Source organism: Mobula birostris, chromosome 17, assembly GCF_030028105.1.
Source record: "Mobula birostris isolate sMobBir1 chromosome 17, sMobBir1.hap1, whole genome shotgun sequence".
Taxonomy (NCBI): domain Eukaryota; kingdom Metazoa; phylum Chordata; class Chondrichthyes; order Myliobatiformes; family Myliobatidae; genus Mobula; species Mobula birostris.
In genome coordinates this window covers 41,107,767-41,126,452 of record NC_092386.1, presented here as the reverse complement: position 1 = coordinate 41,126,452, position 18,686 = coordinate 41,107,767, and the positions used below count along the sequence as shown (strand labels likewise).

General features: G+C 39.7%; 1 protein-coding gene across 2 annotated transcripts in view; it reads left to right on the top strand.

Annotated features, from left to right (window-relative positions):
• Positions 1-18,686, top strand: part of LOC140211628 (transducin-like enhancer protein 1) — a 118,790-nt gene that overhangs the window by 16,758 nt on the left and 83,346 nt on the right. For both annotated transcript variants that reach the window (XM_072281573.1, XM_072281574.1), the window contains one exon: positions 18,479-18,541. In XM_072281573.1, the coding sequence (XP_072137674.1) occupies positions 18,479-18,541 (63 nt within the window). The remainder of the gene's footprint in view (positions 1-18,478; positions 18,542-18,686) is intronic.

The following is an 18,686-nucleotide window of genomic DNA, read 5'->3' as shown; positions in this document are numbered from 1 at the left end:
ACTGCAATAGCTTCCCATTGGGCGACTGAAGGGCAGGGAAGGAACTCTGGCTGCAATGCTTTCCATAAAGCTTTACAGACCTCCGAAATTATGGAGGACCCTGTGCTTGAGGCCAGTTTGTAGCTGGCTGCTACAGCCTGTTGACTTCCACCTGAAGCTAAAACTTGAATGGTGATTGCCAGTCTCTGGGTACACTAATGCAAAATAAATGGCTGGAGAAGATGAACCAAATCGTCAAATTTACCTGCCGACATCCGAAAATATTTGAAATGCATTTTCTCGTCCATGTCTCTCACTGGCCAGACAAGCACAGAAAATTCACCCTCCTTCAGTTTCAGTCGCCATTGTTTGAAGTTTGAGTTTCTTTGTGTTGACTTTCAACACGAAGAAACTCAACACAGTGTCATAGAAACCCCACTGGCAACTAACGTTTTGGCGATGAATTGCAGAGCAATGCAGACACACCAACCCGCAAGGATAAATGCTCACAACGGCGTAGCCCACTTGCGTAGGCTACGGTGTAAGCTAGTACGCACAAGTATAAATCAGCCTTAACCCTTGGTTTAGGATAATGTGGAGTTAGCTGCACAACTGGCAAACTTGTACACCTTAGAAAGTTCCGAAGTTATAGTATCTGTCATCAGTCTCAAGGACTACAATTTCTACACAATGATCTTAATATTTGGCTCCTACATTGTTTGATCACTCAGCTATTTTGTGATATGAAAAAGGATCTGGTGTTTTCCTGACGTATTTGATGCATAAGCATCATATAAGAAATTATATCATTTCATAATGCATGCATTACTAAGCGACAATAAAAGAGGACCGCGTGTCCTCATAATCTAATCTAATCTAATCTAAGCTCTTCATCTGGGTGCCGCTTTCGATTTTAATTGACGTTTCGATGCCAAACTCCGTCATCTGCGTCAGGGGTGAAGCCTATGTATGTCTAATTTGGTGGTATAATTACTCAACTCATGTCATCCATCCCACCTTGTTTAAAATCTTATTCCAGTTCTCACTTAGAGTGAGACCTTCGTCTTTGTTAAAATTCTTATTCTCAAGTCTTGCTTCAATGGCTTCCTTCACCAGGCAGTCCTAAAAGTCATTGGCACAGTGCAGCAGTTTCGTGCCATTGGATGTGATCATTGCGCATATGAAGTTCTGTTATGGTCAATTTCTCTGGATAACCCAAACGAATACACCTCCTATTCTCCTTGATGCGGATTTCCACCATGCTGATGCATGCTGCTCTGTATTCACAGGGTATCCCACAACCACCAGCCATCTTGTGTCCCCAGTTCATCTTTGACAGGGAATCCCATAAATGCCAGCCATCCTGAGCCCTGTCCATCTTTGACTCTCATAAGCCGAGATTTGAACTTCCTTGCAGGTTTGTGGATGGCATTAATGCTGTATTTCTTCAGGATCCTGGCAATTCTTCTAGAAACAGTGAAAATATAGGGAAGACAGGCAGTAGCGACAAGCCCCTCCTGGTTGTTTGGTTTCCTGGTTTTTCCCGTTGAATTAATGTTCAATGTTGCATTGAAAATACTTAGGATGAAGTAGAATGTTTTATTTTGAAAAATAAGATATTCTTTCACTTGACTTTTTCTTTCTGTGAAATTCCTAAATTATTTCAAGGTAACAAAGGTACTCTTACAGAAGTCGGGCCGTTACCTTGCAAAGGATCGCCGTGCTCAGTATGCAGTTTTTAAACTTAATTTTGGTTTCAACTGATTTTCTTTCCAAGAGATTCTGTAAGCATATCAGGAACGGGGGGTATCCAGGGAAACTGGGTTCCCTGGCAAACAATGGGGTAATGTATGTATGATGTGGATAAGGTCCTAAATGAAATTTCTCAACTTTCTGTGGATTTTCAGCGATATCAACAATTTGGATAAAAATGGTTAGTATGTTTGGAGATGACATTAAAATAGTGGATCGTTAAGGAGGTTATCAGAAATTAAAGGGGGATCTTGATCAGCTGGGGAAGTAGGCTGAGCCATGGTAAACACTGAATGGATAAGTATGAAGTGTGCAGTTTGGAAAATCAGTGCAAGATAGGGCTAAGTGAATGGTAGGTTCTAGGGAATGCTGTGAATAAAAAAGACCTTCAGCTCAAGTACCTTTTAGAATTCCCTGAAAGTGGAGTTACAGATAGACAAGATGGTGAAGGTGTCTGTTGGCACACTGGCCTTCATCAGTCAGGTCATTGAGTGTAACAAGTTGGGAGGTCATGATTATGAACAAGACATTGGTGACACTGCACTTGGAGTATTGTGTTTGGATTTGGTCACAATACCATAGGAAAGATGTCATTAATCTAGAAAGAGTGCAGGAAAGGTTTGAAAGGATGGCATCAGGACTTGAGGGGTTGAGTTAAAGGGAGAGGTCAGACAGGGTAGAACTTTATTCCTTGGAATATAAGGGACTGGGAAATGATCACATAAAGCTGTATAAGCTTGTGAGGAGCAAAGACAGAGTGATTGCACTCAGTCTTTTTCCCTGAATTGGGGTATCAAAAACTAAAACACATGTTAAATGTGAGAGGGGGAAGATTTGAGGAACTTGAGGAGCAACATTTTATTACATCAAAGGTGGTATGTATGTGGAATAGGCTTTCAGCGGAAGTGGTTGAGGCAAGTATAATAACTGCTGCAGTTTGTCTTTTGCACGTATGTATTTGTCAGTCATTGTTTATATATAGTTTTTATTTATAAAATTGTATTTCAGATTTTCCTGTAAGTACCTTTTAGAAAATGAATCTCAAGATAGTATATGGCAACATAGGTGTACTTTGAAAGTAAAGTTACTTGAAGAAAGACAGCAGGGATAAGCCAGACAACAACTAGCCTTTACCAAGGGTTAAAAAGGCTCATTTATTGTTGAAGCATGTATCCATATGTATCCCTGACATTTGTCTTCTCTAGATAGCCATGAAACAAAGAAAGAACATGAAAGTCGTTCAGAGAACATCAAACCCACCCACTAAAAAGAACACTATCCCAATCATCAGCTCCAAAACCCCTTCCCTCCCTGTATAAAAACGGAACAAGAACATCGACCCCCCCACCCCCAAAAACAAGCCCTCCCCCCTCAAAATAACCTACAGAACATCCCCTCGCACAACAAAACAGAGAAGGAACAGGTGATTTAAAAAAACATGGAATATAAAAACCTTAAGTCCATAAATGCAATAGTCCAATCTGTAAATGTAGAACTACGACAGCAACCTCTGTATCACTGAGACTGGCACCACACGAGACAGAGAGGCCTACCCACCTGCCACAGTGAGCTACACAGCAACAGGCTGCTCACAGACTCCGTGGCAGCAATCAAAAGGAAAGCAATGGATGCTGAACTCCCGCTCCATCTGCATTTACCTCGACGTCTCAGTCTTCCATGATGCAATTAACTGGCAATTAATGGATATTTTAACTGGCAAAATGTGGTTGAACATCTCGAAGTTTCTTTTGCATCGAGGCCGTCCGAGTACGTGCTCGCTTCATGGAATCTCTTTCTCAGAGAGCAGCAAAGCATTGGGTCACTCAAACTATCTCCAAACTGTAAATCACAGGCTCTAACGGTCCCAGAAACATATTTAAGATGAAAAACAGACATAAGAGAAGTTTAAAAAAAACATGAGCTTACTGGAAAATGTTGACCAAGGAAGCATTGTATGCTGGCACCATCTTGACTGGAAGTCACTTTGCAAGGCATTGTAGGTTGGTCCAAAAGTTTGAGTACATGGGATGCAGGATAAACTGGCCTGTGGAATAGGAGCAGAGTGTAGTGATGGAAAGGTGCCTAGCTGATTGGAAGTCTGTGATCAGTTGTGTACAAATAGGGATTGGTGCTAGAGGCCACGTTGTTTGTCATGCATATTAATGGAATACTTTATACTTTATTGTCGCCAAACAATTGGTACTAGAACGTACAATCATCACAGCGATATTTGATTCTGCGCTTCCCACTCCCTGGATTACAAATATTAAATATTAAAAATAGTTAAAATTAGTAAATATTAAAAATTTAAATTATAAGTCATAAATAGAAAATAGAAAAATGGGAAGTAAGGTAGTGCAAAAAAACCAAGAGGCAGATCCAGATATTTGGAGGGTACGGCCCAGATCCAGGTCAGGATCCGTTCAGCAGTCTTATCACAGTTGGGAAGAAGCTGTTCTCAAATCTGGCCGTACGCGTCTTCAAGCTCCTGAGCCTTCTCCCGGAGGGAAGAGGGACGAAAAGTGTGTTGGCTGGGTGGGTTGTGTCCTTGATTATCCTGGCAGCACAGCTCCGGCAGCACAGCTCCGACAGCGTGTGGTGTAAAGTGAGTCCAAGGACGGAACATTCGTTTGTGTGATGTGCTGCGCCGTGTTCACGATCTTCTGCAGCTTCTTTCGGTCTTGGACAGGACAACTTCTATACCAGGTTGTGATGCACCCTAGAAGAATGCTTTCTACGGTGCATCTATAAAAATTAGTGAGGGTTTTAGGGGACAGGCCAAATTTCTTCAGCTTTCTCAGGAAGTAAAGGCGCTGGTGGGCCTTCTTGGCAGTGGACTCTGCTTGGTTGGACCAAGTCAGGTCATTTGTGATATTGACCCCGAGGAACTTAAAGCTTTTGACCTGTTCTTCTTGCGCACCACTGATATAAATTGGGTCGTGCAGTCCGCTACTCCTTCTGAAGTCAACAACCAATTCCTTCGTCTTGCTGACATTGAGTAAGTGTGAATACAGGGGGTGCGACTAATAAGTTTGCAGATAACCCCAGTTCGTGTTAGTTGATAGTAAGAATGTTGTCTAAGTTGGCAGCAGGGTACAGAAAGTTGGGCAGACTGTTGGAGATGGCAGTCCCAACAGTTGCAAAGTGGTGAGTTTTGGGAACTAAAGTGGTTGTAGGATATTTCCAGTAAATGACAGTGAGCTAAGGAATGGCAATGAATAGGGAACCTTGGATTTGAAGTACATATTGTCACTTTCAATGAAACCTGCTGGAACAGGTGGTGTACAGGTCATATTGCATGCTGTAACTGCTGCCACAATGCAACACATGTTAGTGAAAATAAACCTGAATCTGCAATCTTTTACAATTGGAAAAGAAAGGGAAAATAAATAATCAAGAATTATATGGGAATGAGGTGATTGATTCCATGATAGATGTATGCAACTAATTAGAAGTTTGAAGTGTCATGCAATTCTCTTTTATTTCAAGTTGCAACACAAAATTTGGATTACTGTTTAAATTTGTCAGTTTGTCAATATGTGGACTTTCATTGTGTGCATTTGCTTCCTTCAGTGGTTTATGATGCAAATGCCTTGTAGTATTCTCTACAAAAGTCCCACAATAACTTGTTTTTTTATCCCTTGCCACTCAACTAAGACTTCACCGGAATTTAATGTCAATCTCTCTTTGACAGGATGAAAGAGCACACCTAATGCTATAAAATTAAAGAAGCCCTGATCTGCTGGAATATTTGCTTCACTATTTTGCTGAAGGATTGATGTTACTTATTGCCTTTTTTTCAGTGATGTGATGAAGTTATTTTTGCTCATGCAAAATAGTAGTGAGGTTTTGGGAGGTGGGTTGGTGGATGTAAAGGGAATTGGGTGACAATCACAAAGTAGGATGGGATGGGGTTAACTTAGGGGTTCCCAACCTGTGTAAAGCCATGGACCAATACCATGAAGCAAGGGGTCCTTGGACCCCAGGTTGGGAATCTCTGGGTTAACTGGTATGTAAAGTAAAAGTAATTCTACCTGCATTGGGCTCCCAGTGTCAGCCAGGGAACTGCACTTGAAGGTCTCCTTTAAATCAAGTACAAAAAAATCAAGTACATAAAGGCTTCACGGATGCTGGAAAACCTGCTACTGCATGTCTAGCCTGTGGGTTGGCAGGGCATGCATGCTTCATTGAAAATAATGCAAGTGCAACCAGATGTGTATTGCATGGTCCTGCATGCGTCAGGGGTCTCCGTATGTTACTGCTTCAGACAGATGAAGGACCTGCAACAAAGATTACACACTGTGAGTGCCCTTTTACAATTGTATTTCCCTATTCAAAGATATTGAACAGGGCATTGCACAAAAATGTAGTAGTGTCTGGGGAGTTTCATTTAAATTGAGTACTTTAAGCTTAATATTTCATACATATCCTTTTATATGGTCAGGAGTGAGGAACTAGTACCACAGACCTCTTCCATGAATTAATAAGATCATGACTTACAGTACAGAACTGACAGAATTACTTATTTGCCTTTTTGCCCATACTCCTTACTATCATTTTACTTGACAAATATATAATTCCCAAATTAAAAATTTACAAATAAGTTGTCATCAGTTTTAGAAGAGAGTTCGACAGTACATGGTACTATATTCAACATTGCATTAGAAGTGTTCCCCAGCTTTGTTCTTGATAGCTGTCGTAATTTTGACTCTATTGAGCAGAAGTGCTTTCTTTTGATTTGCCTTGTCAATTTCCCATGATGCCTAGAACATGGTGGAAATCAGTGTTTAACTTTTTCCTCCTGGGGAATGCAAACATGGTTTGTACATTTTTTTTTGTGCTATTTATTTCTTGATAGGGTATCCTTGCTGTAAGTCTATACGTCCTGCTAGGATAATATATCCTTTTGGATGTATTGATCTGATGTGACTGGTTCTGATTGAATGAGGCCTGTGTATTAACTGGCACTGCTTTTGGTCCTCTGTATTATTATCCCCTTGATATAAAGGCTAGTAATCTGCTTGTGATCCTGATATCTTCTGTAGAAGTTTAACATTTTAATTTGTACACACAGATCTACAATCTCAGTTTTAGCGTTTTCTAGACTTTTCACCATTTAAACACTCCAATTTTGGTTGTCATGCCTGTTTTCATTTCAATTTATTTACTATTACTTTCCCATGCATTTAATCTTATTTGTGATTTTATGTTTCAATTTGCACTGCCTACAGTGTCACATTTTTGTTTTTCAGCTTTCTGCCCTATCATCTAAGAGGAAAATTAGTGAAAGAAGTGCCAACTCTGATCCCTTTGGGGTTCTTTGGTCACGTACTGTCAGTTAGAATATCTTATCATTACCTTCACTCTGTCTCCTGCCACTTAGCTAGTTTCCTAAATGGTTCAATGGGTCGCCTTCAGTTAATTCCATGAGCTATACAACACTAGCTAATTGCTTATGAAAGAAACTTTCATCCCTTTTGGTTCTTGCTCTCTTCTTTCCTGACACCCAGGGTGAAGTATTGCACAGATGATTTTTTTTTTTTTTGAAATTGCTTTGCCCTGAAATATTTTTAAATTTACACTGAGGTTTAGTTAAGCAGGTAAATTTCATTGCAAAAATCATTACTGAAAGCTGAACTGTTTCTTTAAATAGGCTTTTTCTGGAATCTGAGTGAATTGAATTAAAACAGAGTCCTTAAACTTGCATCTAATGTGTATTAATAGAGGTTGAGTGGATTTAAAGCTTTTCGTCTTTCTACATAATGTTATGGTTATGGCATAGCTTGCATGGATTTTAGGACTAATATGTTTATGTAATTTTTATAGGCCTCTTTTTAATTTGAGATTAATAAATGATCTAAAACTCCCTTGGTGTTGACAAATTTTGCATGTAACTTCTCATTATAACTGCATTTAAAAACTGCCTCCAGGTTTTCTATGAAGAAAGTTTCATATGGCACATCTTTATCTACAGAGTGTAGCATATTGCGCAGCACGTTAGCGTAAAACTATTGCAGTGCCAGGTTTAAAATCAGGGTTAAATCCTGCTGCTGTCTGTAAGGAATTTTTATGTTCTCCCCTGACTGTGCAGGGTTCCTCCAGATGAAAGGATGGCAAAATATCATCAGATTGACTTGCTATTTAGTCTGGAAGGGAACCTAGAGGTATTTCTCGACCTGGTTAGAAGAAACCATGGATTTGTGATATTCTCATGAAGAAACCTTGGTTAATTGATGCAATGGTTGGTAAAATCCAACATATAATACGCATTACAGGTGTGAGGTGCTGATAGTGGAGGGTGTGAGAGTTTTGAGTTAACGATAAAGTGTAATTTAACCTGGTCTGTGCTGATCTCCTTGACTGTTTTCAAAGCAGTACCCTTCAGCAACTTGAAAGTGATCCATCACATTTCTGATATACTTAGTCATGGTTGAAAGGTTTTGGGAGGTTGAAGTGAATTATTAGATATAGTGTCCAGCCCCAGATCAGCAGGCAATTGGTTGATCAGGTGGTTAAAAGGTATTAATCCTATTAACTGTTGGAGTAGTTAGATTCTTTTTTTGGAGTCGGTTATTGCCTGGTATGTTATTTGTGCAGTATTGGTCTCTCTGTCGTCAGATATGAGCTGTTTCAATGCCTGAAGAATTGTGAATGAGGATAAATATTGCGTTCATCACTAAACATCCTGTACTTTCAGGTGAAAGTCCACGTCAGAAACAATGCTGTTCATTACGTGGATTTTTGCAGCCAATGAAATACTTTTAATATGAAATTAGTGATCTTATGATGTAGGAAGCTAGACAGTTGACTTGCAAACAGCAAACTCCCAATGACAGCAATATGATCATAATTTTGTTTTTAGTAATTGGATGAATGAGAAGTTTCTTGGTTGGGGTATGTCAGAATCTGGTTTATTATCACCAGCATGTGATGTGAAATTTGTTAACTTAGCAGCAGCACCACTAGTAAAGAGAAAAAAATAATAAATTAAATAAAAATAATGAACAAGTAAGTCAATTACATATATTGAATAGATTTTTTTAAAAATGTGCAAAAGCAGAAATACTGTGTGTGTGTGTGTGTATGTATATATATATATATATATATATATATATATATATATATATATTATTTTTTTTTTTTTTTCTCAAAAGTGAGGTAGATTCAATGTCCATTTAGGAATCTTTAGCTATCTTTCCTGGTCTTCAGTGCAGTGCTTTAGAATCTCTTGATTTCACAATTATGGAAGATGAAGGTGTTGGAAGTTTGGACACTGCTGTGAATAACTCCTGCAGTCGTGTCCTGGGGTAGTGATGATTGACTTCCACCTTCCTTCGTGCTTGACGTGTCTCCAGTCACTAAAGACATTTTCTGGGAATGCTAGTATTTCTTGATTGAAGGTGATTTTAAAAATAGGATTGCATTAGATAAATGATGCTGAAACTAATCTTTCAACCCATCCAGCTGATTTTGGTGTCTTTGTACCTCTTAAAACTCTCTTAGTTTTTCCTCATCTAAATCTAATATTGTAATACTTTATTTTCATCTGTCATTTGAATGTCTTACATTCAATATACTATCATTTGCTTTAACCACTCCGTGGCAGTGAGTTCCACATTGTGGTAAAATAAATTTCTTCTCAATTCCCAATTGGATTTAATGCTATATGGGTGGCTTCTCACCGTATTTCTTCACACAAATATTGTCCCTGAATCAAATCAGTTAAAAACTTTTATAATTATGTGAAGTCACCTTCTCAGTCTTCATTAATGGAAAAAGACATCTGGTCTGTCCATCCTTCTATTTCTCCAAACAGCCATCTTGACTATCAATGTCTTTTTTTAATATAATCTGATGTTCAACTTGCGCATAGTACTTGAAATGCGGTTTCATAAAGTTAAAACCTGCAACAAACAACTCCCTTACTGTTCATTTCTTTCCTAACAGTAATAAACATTTTTTCAATACCCTTGCTAACAGGGGCACAATTTTTAATGATCTGTGTATTTATAGCCCATGTTTATGTTGTCCTTTATCCCATTTTAGACGTGCATCTTTTCAAGTAATAAATGTCCTTCCTATTCCTCATACCAAAGTGTTTCTGTTTGTATTTGGAAAAATAATATTACATTCTGTAATTACAAGCACTAATTATCCATGTGTTAAATATTCATTGCATTTTTTCATAGATTTAGTAATATTTTGTATACCAAATAGATTCATGTTCTGTATCTTCCACTGCTGTTGCCAACTAATGTTAATTGTAAGGGAAACGGACACCTTGATTTATACCTGTCCATCCTGCTAATGAACAAATATTTTCTTTGTGTATTGAAATCTGAATTCAAGTGCTTCAAGTAGAAATGAAACTGAGTATCAGGAAAAAAGTTATTGATGAGCAAATACTACTCAGTAGATATGTTGCTCTGCCCATCCATGTTGCTAATGATTGATTGAGAGCAGGATAGTTGGGTCATACTTCAGTGGTTTCATTTATTCTGATCTTTCTGGAATGACCGACTTTCTATATTATTTACTAGATATTTGTCTGCTCAAACCTGTGGGCAGCCACTGGTAAAGGGTTATCAAAGGTGCTGGATGACTGATTCACCGAAGTCCCACAGGGAATAGATATCTGATCCTTATTTGATCTGCATGACATTCCAGACCCTGGCTGCACGCTTTTGAAGTCCTTAAGGGCAGTTTCGAGATGTTTTGACAAGATGGTCTGTTCTTTATTTAATGTACATTATGGGACATTACTTTGACAGTGCAAATTGCTAACTTTCTGTTTTGAGGGCTGGTGTAAGGGGAAAGTGATACAGAGCTCTGATTGTTCAGACAAAATTTATCTGTGTATTTTCGAGAAGAAATAAACCCGTAGTTTATAGGAGCAATTCATGAAGTTGTTTTATTGACCAGCATGAAAAAGGTGGTGTTGTTTGAGTGCATCAAAAATTATTACTTCAGTGATGATGATCCATACCAAATGTTTTAAAATTCTCCTTCAATGTTGAATGCTGCTGAATTCTGGGCAGAGCTTATCCCTGATCCAAACTGAATCTTCACATCTATGATGGAGAACTGGAGGATTGTTGGATGATTCCATTATGCTCAGTTGGATAGACATAGACTTAGATGTATTTTATTGATCCCGAGGGAAATTGAGTTCTGCTACGGCTGCACCAACCAAGAATAGAACATAAATATAGAAATACAAAAACCACAAACAATCAAACAACAATATGCAAACTATGCCAGATGGAAATAAGTCCAGGACCAGCCTATTGGCTCAAGGTGTCTGACCCTCCATGGGAGGATGCAAAGTTCGATGGCCACAGGTAGGAGCAACCTCCCATGACGCCCAATGTTGTATCTCGGTGGAATATGGCTGGAGTCCAACAGCAATAAGTTCAATATCCGGGCTACAAACACATTCCTCAATCATAATATGACCAGGATTGCACCATCCATTGTTAACCAGAACAGCAAGCCCCCAACTCCTTTATGCTTACCACTCTCAGTGTACTTCCGGTCAGCCCGAACGGTCTGGAAGCCCTCCATGGAAAAGTTTTGGTCAGGTATGTCCACGTGCGGTCCAAGTGGAGAACTCCTGTTCTGCATAAGTCCCTGTTGTCTCGACCTGGTCCTCTTTCCTTACCTCTTTGATCCCCCTTTGCATCCTCTGTGTTTTCCTCCAGATTTCAGCTGGGGTGTCCACCGCTCTGTTCGCTAAACCGGCCAGCATAAGCGTAATCAGCTGGTCCCTGGAATAAACAATGCGACCATATTGCTGCCCCACTAATGAGACGTGTCCGAATGTAACTATTTCCAGTGCTAAAAACCCAAATAAAACTCTCTCCACCAGCATGTTAGAGAGGGTGCATCTTCAACGTGTTACCATGAAAAAAATACAACAAATAACATAAGTTAAAAAAGTAAGAAGAAAAAGGTAAGAAAACTAGTCGGAACAGCTGTAACAGGCTGTATGCACGACCGGCGTATGCACACTAAAAATATACAGCTATTACAGCTATTATTTTCACCTTTTTTTTTTGGACTGATCACTTGTCAATCTCATCTATTCCCTCTATTCTCCACTCTGACCTTTTACCTCTTATGAACTGCCTATTACTTTCCCTGGGTCCCTTCCTTCTTCCCTTTTCTCCTATGGTCCACTCTCCTTTTCTATCAGATTCCTTCATTTCCAGCCCTTGACCTTTACCACTCACTTGGCTTCACATTCCAGCCAGCCTTCTTCCCCTCCTCCCACATTTTTATTCTGGCATCTTCCCCCTTCCTCCTCAGTCCTGAAGAAGGGACTCGGCCCAGAACATCGACTGTTTATTCATTTCCATAGATGCCGTCTGACCTGCTGAGTTCCTCCAGCGTTTTGTGTGTGTTGCTCTAGATTTCCAGCATCAGCAGTCTTTCTCATGTTTGAAATGAAGTATTGTCTTTTTCCAATGCATCATCACTATTAGAGTTTTTAGGTCTGAGGGGCAATGGTTTATGTAGAATGAAAATGCAGTTTGAAGTGACATAAATGTATGGCATTTTAGATTTGTTTATGTGGTGATTTTTCTTTTGGCTTTTGGTTCACATTCTGTTGTGTTTTTGGATGAACAGTGATTTGGCCCATAGCTTTCACAAAATTCACTTTCCTTTTTAAAACCTGGAATCTGAGGCTGAGCCAGAGGCCCTAGTATAGCTGATGTTTCACTCAGCTAGAAGCACCCTGTCATCCAGCATTCTTAATGCTTTGAAACACCTTGGTGGGGCTGGATCACTGAATGATAGGTGTCAGGAGTAAGCAGTGACCTCAACAGCTAGAGTTGGTCAATGGTGGTAGTTCAGCAATCAGTAAACCACACCCCACTAACTCAGCCACCTACCAGCCCATGGTGTATTGTGATTAATATTAGCTATCTTGTAGCAAGTTCCTCTGGAAACCATATGTGTATCATCTTCCAGACCAATAAACCCAGCACTGGGGATTAAGTTAACACTGGGCAAGTTAACTTGTTTGCATGACGAAAAAGCAGGGTCCCAAAATAAACCCTCTATTCCAACCTCTGTCTTGGAAGAGATTACCAGGCAAACAGAGGAGAAGTTCAAAGAAGCTCAAAACTTTCTTGAAATGCAACATCCCTGCTGACCCCTGGGAACCTCCTGGACCATGCCCACTTGAAGCTGGAAAGGACCTTTTTGGAGTCATATTAAGACCTCTTTTATATATTGGGAGAGGTCAGGAGTCCTGCAGAAGGAGTTCATCATTTTGCACACTGCTTACCCATTCTTCCCTTTGGGCGCCTACTGTCCCATCTGTGGAAGATTCTGCTCACTCGTCAGCTCTGAAACCATAACGTCAGAGTGGAATTCCGAAAGACTCACTTGGAAGAGGAGGAGGAGGAGGATGAAAAATGGAGAGTAGAGCAGCGCTCAATCTTGTTATCAGCTCTGCGTAAGCAAGAGTTTTTGCACATGCTGGAAATCCAGAGCAGCACACACAAAATGTTGGAGGAACTCATCAGATCTGACAGCATTTATGGAAATGAATAATCAGTCAACGTTTCAGGATGCGATTCTTCTTCATGCAAGGTGTTTATGTAGTGAGATTATATGTTCAAAATCTAATCCAGGTCACCGGCATTTCTTAGAGATCGATACTTGCATTGCTTCAGGACTGTTACATTATTCAAAAGTATTTGCTGAGCTCTTTTGTTGCTATTCAAAAAAAAAAGCTGGAGTTTTCTCTGTGTTTTCAAAATTCAAGCTTCAAGTAATATCTAAAATAGATGAGTTAGTCACTCATTTTAAACTTTATGATCTATGGACTTTGCAGTTTGAAAAATACAACTAAAATGTGGCACTTCAGTTCCAATTCTTTGACTCTAAAGGCCTTTGGGACATCTTGAGAATATGGAACTATATTGTATTCCTGTTTTTATTACATTGGATTGATAGCAACTTAAAATTGTTCTAAAGGTAATTGGCAACCAAAATATTGGCAGACTTATTTCCTGTGAGTTTCTAGTTAGTCCATGACCCTTCCACCAACATGAACAGCTCCCATACTAAGAATCACAGATGTAAGGGGAAAGAAATCTCCAAATGACATGAGGATTTTTTGCTTTATGGTGTATAGATGGCTTCTGTAGTCTTGGAGGGATTTGATGAATTATATGGTGAGGAAAAATCTGCACAGCTGTGGAAAAGGAATGGGTATAAATAAAGAATTGGCTTAGATATGATGGATGGACATAAGGAGATAATGCTGCACCTTTATAAGATACTAATCGGGCCGCACTTAGAGCATTTTCAACAGTTTTGGGCCCCATATCTCAGAAAAGATGTGTTGACATTGCAGAGAGTCCAGAGGAGGTTCATGTGGATGATTCTGGGAACGAAGGGGTTAACATAAGGAGCATTTGGCAGCTTTAGACCTGTACTCACTGAAGTTCAGAAGAATGCAGGGGGATCTCATTGAAACCTACTAAATGTTGAAAGGACTAGATAGGGTGGATGAGGAGAGGATGTTTCCTATGGTGGGGGTATCCATAACTAGGGGACACAGCCTCAAAATTAAAGGGCAATCCTTTAGAATAGATGTAAGGAGGAATTTTTTTTATAACCAGAGAGTAGTAAATCTGTGGACTGCTCTGCCGCACTGTGATGGAGACCAAGTCCATGGGTATTATTTAGGATTGTTTCCTGGTCAGTCAGGGTTTCAAAGGGTATAGCAAGAAGGCAGGTGTACGGGGTTGAGTGGGATCCGCTATGAGCCATGATGGAATGGCAGAGGAGACTCAATGGGCTGAATGGCCAAATTCTGCTCTTGGGTCTTGTGGTCTTATGATCTAATGGCCTCCACCTGTGCTGTCACCTTGCCATGATACAATGAGCTATTTTTAACAGCCACTGTCTTGCTGCGTATACCATTAAGCAGGTATTGCACTATTACTGCGATTAAACTAATATATTTGTACCCATATTAAGAGTAAGTCTTTAATAGGCAAAACAGTAGTCCACTTACAAAAAGCAAGCTCCTACAAATAGTTGTATGATGAACCCGAAGTTTTAGAATGAAGCTGAATGAGGAATTATTCCCTCCTCTGCCCGTAAACCCTTGTTCATTTTCAAACTAGTGCTCTGGGCTTCTTTATGTCGTCCTAGGAGTGCAGATATGGCTGTGGATCAACACCTCACCTGAAACGTAGCAATTCCTACTACTTCCACTAATATGCATCAGAATGTCAGCAGACATCCCACCTCTCCCGGAAGATCCAGGAGTCTCCCGCATATCGATAGTGGCCCTCTGACGCCCGGAAATTATATACAATATCCTGGAAATAGATTTTTTTGAGAGGGAGAGCGAACATCCTGATTGGTCCCTCTTCGTGCTAAGAGTGGTCCCCAACCACCAGACCCTGAGGAAACAATATGATTTGGCGATATGTAAGGATATGAGTCATTTGCACCTTTCTTCATTCCCTGTCACGCACTGTTAAACTTGAACGCACGCAAGATCATTACGCGCGCATCATCCATGTCAGCGCGGGAAGAAGATCAACTCCTCGAGCTTGTAAATGACGACGGGCTGAAAAGTTTGTTTGACATAACATCTCTGCTGGCATTCTGGATCAAAGTCAAGGCTAAATATCCTGAGGTGGCCACGAAAGCACTGAAAACGTTGCTTCCATTTCCAACATCATATCGCTGCAAAGCGGAGTTTTCTGCAATGAATGCAATGAAAACTAAATTGCGGAATAGACTGGACATAAGGAACCCCGTTCGAGTATCGCTGTCTCCCCTCACCCCTCGATGGGACCATCTTGTTGCAGGAAAACAAGCCCAGGGCTCGCACTGGTTCAGCGATATTGGTGTGTTGCGATGATTTTATGTGTTCATACGGGGAAAATATGTGCTGTGTGTTTAATATCCAAACGTTACTTAAAATGTTATGATGCTATTGACTTATCACCTATATTCCGGTCGTGATTAACACCCCCCCCCCCCACCCCCCCGCAGTCGGCTGGTGCGCAAGAATATTGTCATTATTAAACCGGTCTGTGGTGCAAAAGATATTGGGGACCCCTGCTAAGTAGACCTATCAGTTTTCTCTGTGGGCGGGCTTTACAGTTGACCTCAAAAATAATGACAGTGTTGCTCGCTGCACTGTTTGCAACAGTGACTTTTCTATTGCCCATGGTGGGTTAAAATGTAAAAGACATATTGAGGTGAGTTTAACAGGTGTCATTACAGCATAGCTAACGTTATTTAAACTAGCTGGCCAGCTGCTAAGGAGCTACGCTATTGATGTCCTACGTGATGAGGCCAAACTCCCTGTAGACTTGCTTAAGGTTGTAATAGAATAAACATGATAATATAATATAAGCACATATTTTAATGTCACGTTTGCTGCATAAACCCAATTTGGTTTACAGATTAGACAAAATCACTAGACAAAGTATTACATACACCCTTGGAGGTCGGCGGGCGGGGGAGGGGGCGGGTGCTAACCTCCCTGAAATGGTGGTGATACCTCCCTGAAATGAGATTTTGCAGGGTGGGATGTCTGTGTCAGTCTAACGGTATTTTGTAATCGTGTCTCTAGTGGAACTTTTCCAACAACTTTCTGAGTGAAAGACAAGAAAGCCATCAACGGCATTGCATATTTTGCATATTTTAAATAGTTTGATGTTTGAAAACCATTGTGAACCTTAAGACATAAGCAGCATTGTTTAACACTGTAACAGGTTTTTGGTTATAGATAATCGGATAACGCATCATGTGTAGGCATGACTTTATGCAAAATATAAAGCAAGAATCGTACTTAATTTGCAGTTCTCCTTTGGTTTTGAAACTACCATTCAACAGTCTACTAGCACAATTTATCAGGACAGGAATTTATCTGTGGCCTACAAAATAGTGTCCACATTTAAAAGCAATCCTTTGGGTGTCTTGATGCAAAAGGTGTTGTCAGTTGTGGTTATTTAAAGCAAATAAAATGTCTGGTTTATTAATGTGGGTTCCTCTGTTTCCTTTCCCCTTCTGTTGATACCAACTCCAGTTGAGTGAAGTTTTGCTTGTATTACTGCTTGTTTGTGGAGGTTAGTTTATCAGTGCTTAAATAATGAGTGGTTGCACTTGTCTGGCATCGAGAAATTTGTGCTTTCCATCAACATTTAACAGCTAATAATCACGAGCAAAGACTTTGCCTAATCCAGGACCTCGGAGCCCAATTTCACTTACTTCCTCAAAAGATCTGAATCCAAATCTTCACCCTTTTATATAAGAAGGCTGAAAATACTCAATGTGGAGAGGGAAACAATTAATGCCCCATATTTCTGATTTATGGGCTAACCACTCACCACTTTCTCTCTCACCACAGACGCTGCCTGGTCTGCAGAGTACTTTCAGTATTTCTGTTTTTATTTCCGCGTACTAGCATCAACAATGTTTTGGTTTGTAACCTTCAAATTCTGTCAAATCAGAATTTAGCATTTTATTAGTCATCATTATGCAAATCCCCTTCATTTTTTTTCAAAAATGGTGTAAACTAGCATATTGTGAAATAACAGCATAATCAAAGACCCTCCCCTCCCCTGAGCATTCTCCCTTTTCCCCTCTCTCATCAGGCAGAAGATGCAAAAGCCAGAAACCACAGAGCATCAGGATCAAGGACAGCTTCTACCTTGCTGCTATATTTTGGTCCACTGAATAGGTCTCTAATCTGATAGACCACAATTTATCTCATTAGGTTCTTGCACCTTATTGTCTTCTTTCGGCACCCTTACTGTGTAGCTGTTACAATTTTATTCTGCATTATTACTGTTTTACCTTGTACTACTTCAGTACACTGTGTAATAATTTGGTCTTTATGTACAGTATGCAAGACAAGCTTTTCATTCAGCTTGGTACATGTGACAATAAGAAGCCAATTCCAAATATAATGGGTCAAATTTTGAATTGTTCTTTGTTTGTTAGAGCTCAGTGGAGTCATAAAACTTGGCAATTCTTGAACAATCAATGTTTGTTCCAGCTTTGCTAAATATCTGATAACGTGGACAAGCGTTGAATATTTTTTTTCCCTGTATTCATAACATTTACTCAAATGAGCTATTATTGAAAAAAATCAGGCAGTATTTGAAAACAAATATACCAGTTAATCAAGTTCCATGAAAAGGAAAGAATCCTTGGTATGTTGGGTATAATAATTTAATGAAACTAGATTCTGCTAGGGAAGTTTATCTGGAAAATGGATTAAGTTCTGAGAATTGTGTTGGTTTGATTGCAAACTGCTTTTCTTGCATGATGATTTTAAGATGTGAGCTGGTCAATTATAAATGGTAATGGCTCAGCCACTAGCTGTTGTGGGTTAAGGTCTTGCTGTAGAAATCTGAGCAGAAATTCTTTGCTGATACTTCAGTACAACATGGCTATTGACGAGGTTGCACTGACAGACGTTCATGCTCAGAACCTAATTTACCCTCTCAATGACTTGAAATCCACTGTATTTTGCTTTTATTTTAATTGTGCACTGTTGTTCTTGGAATTGAAAGAGCTATGTTGGGAGTGGCTTTGAGTGGGGTGTCCTATTGTTATTGGTGCTGCTCTGGATTCAGAAACTCAATAAGAATTAATTCATTTTCATGAATTATAACATTTATTTTTTTATTAGTTTGACCTATGATCATTGAGCTTTTGTTCCCCCCCTCTAATCAATTGTCATCTTCTTTTCCAGACTGAAATAGCAAAAAGGCTGAATACGATTTGTGCGCAAGTGATTCCCTTTCTGTCTCAGGAAGTAAGTGAACTCATTGAACTGTTCAGCTGTTAAAGTGCAATTATGTTCTGTATTTGTAAATTAGGTAGTTATCAGCACTGATGAATGTTGTGAACATCTGTTACTGTTTGAAGGGAGCCTGTTTTCAAACAGTTCCTGTGTATTG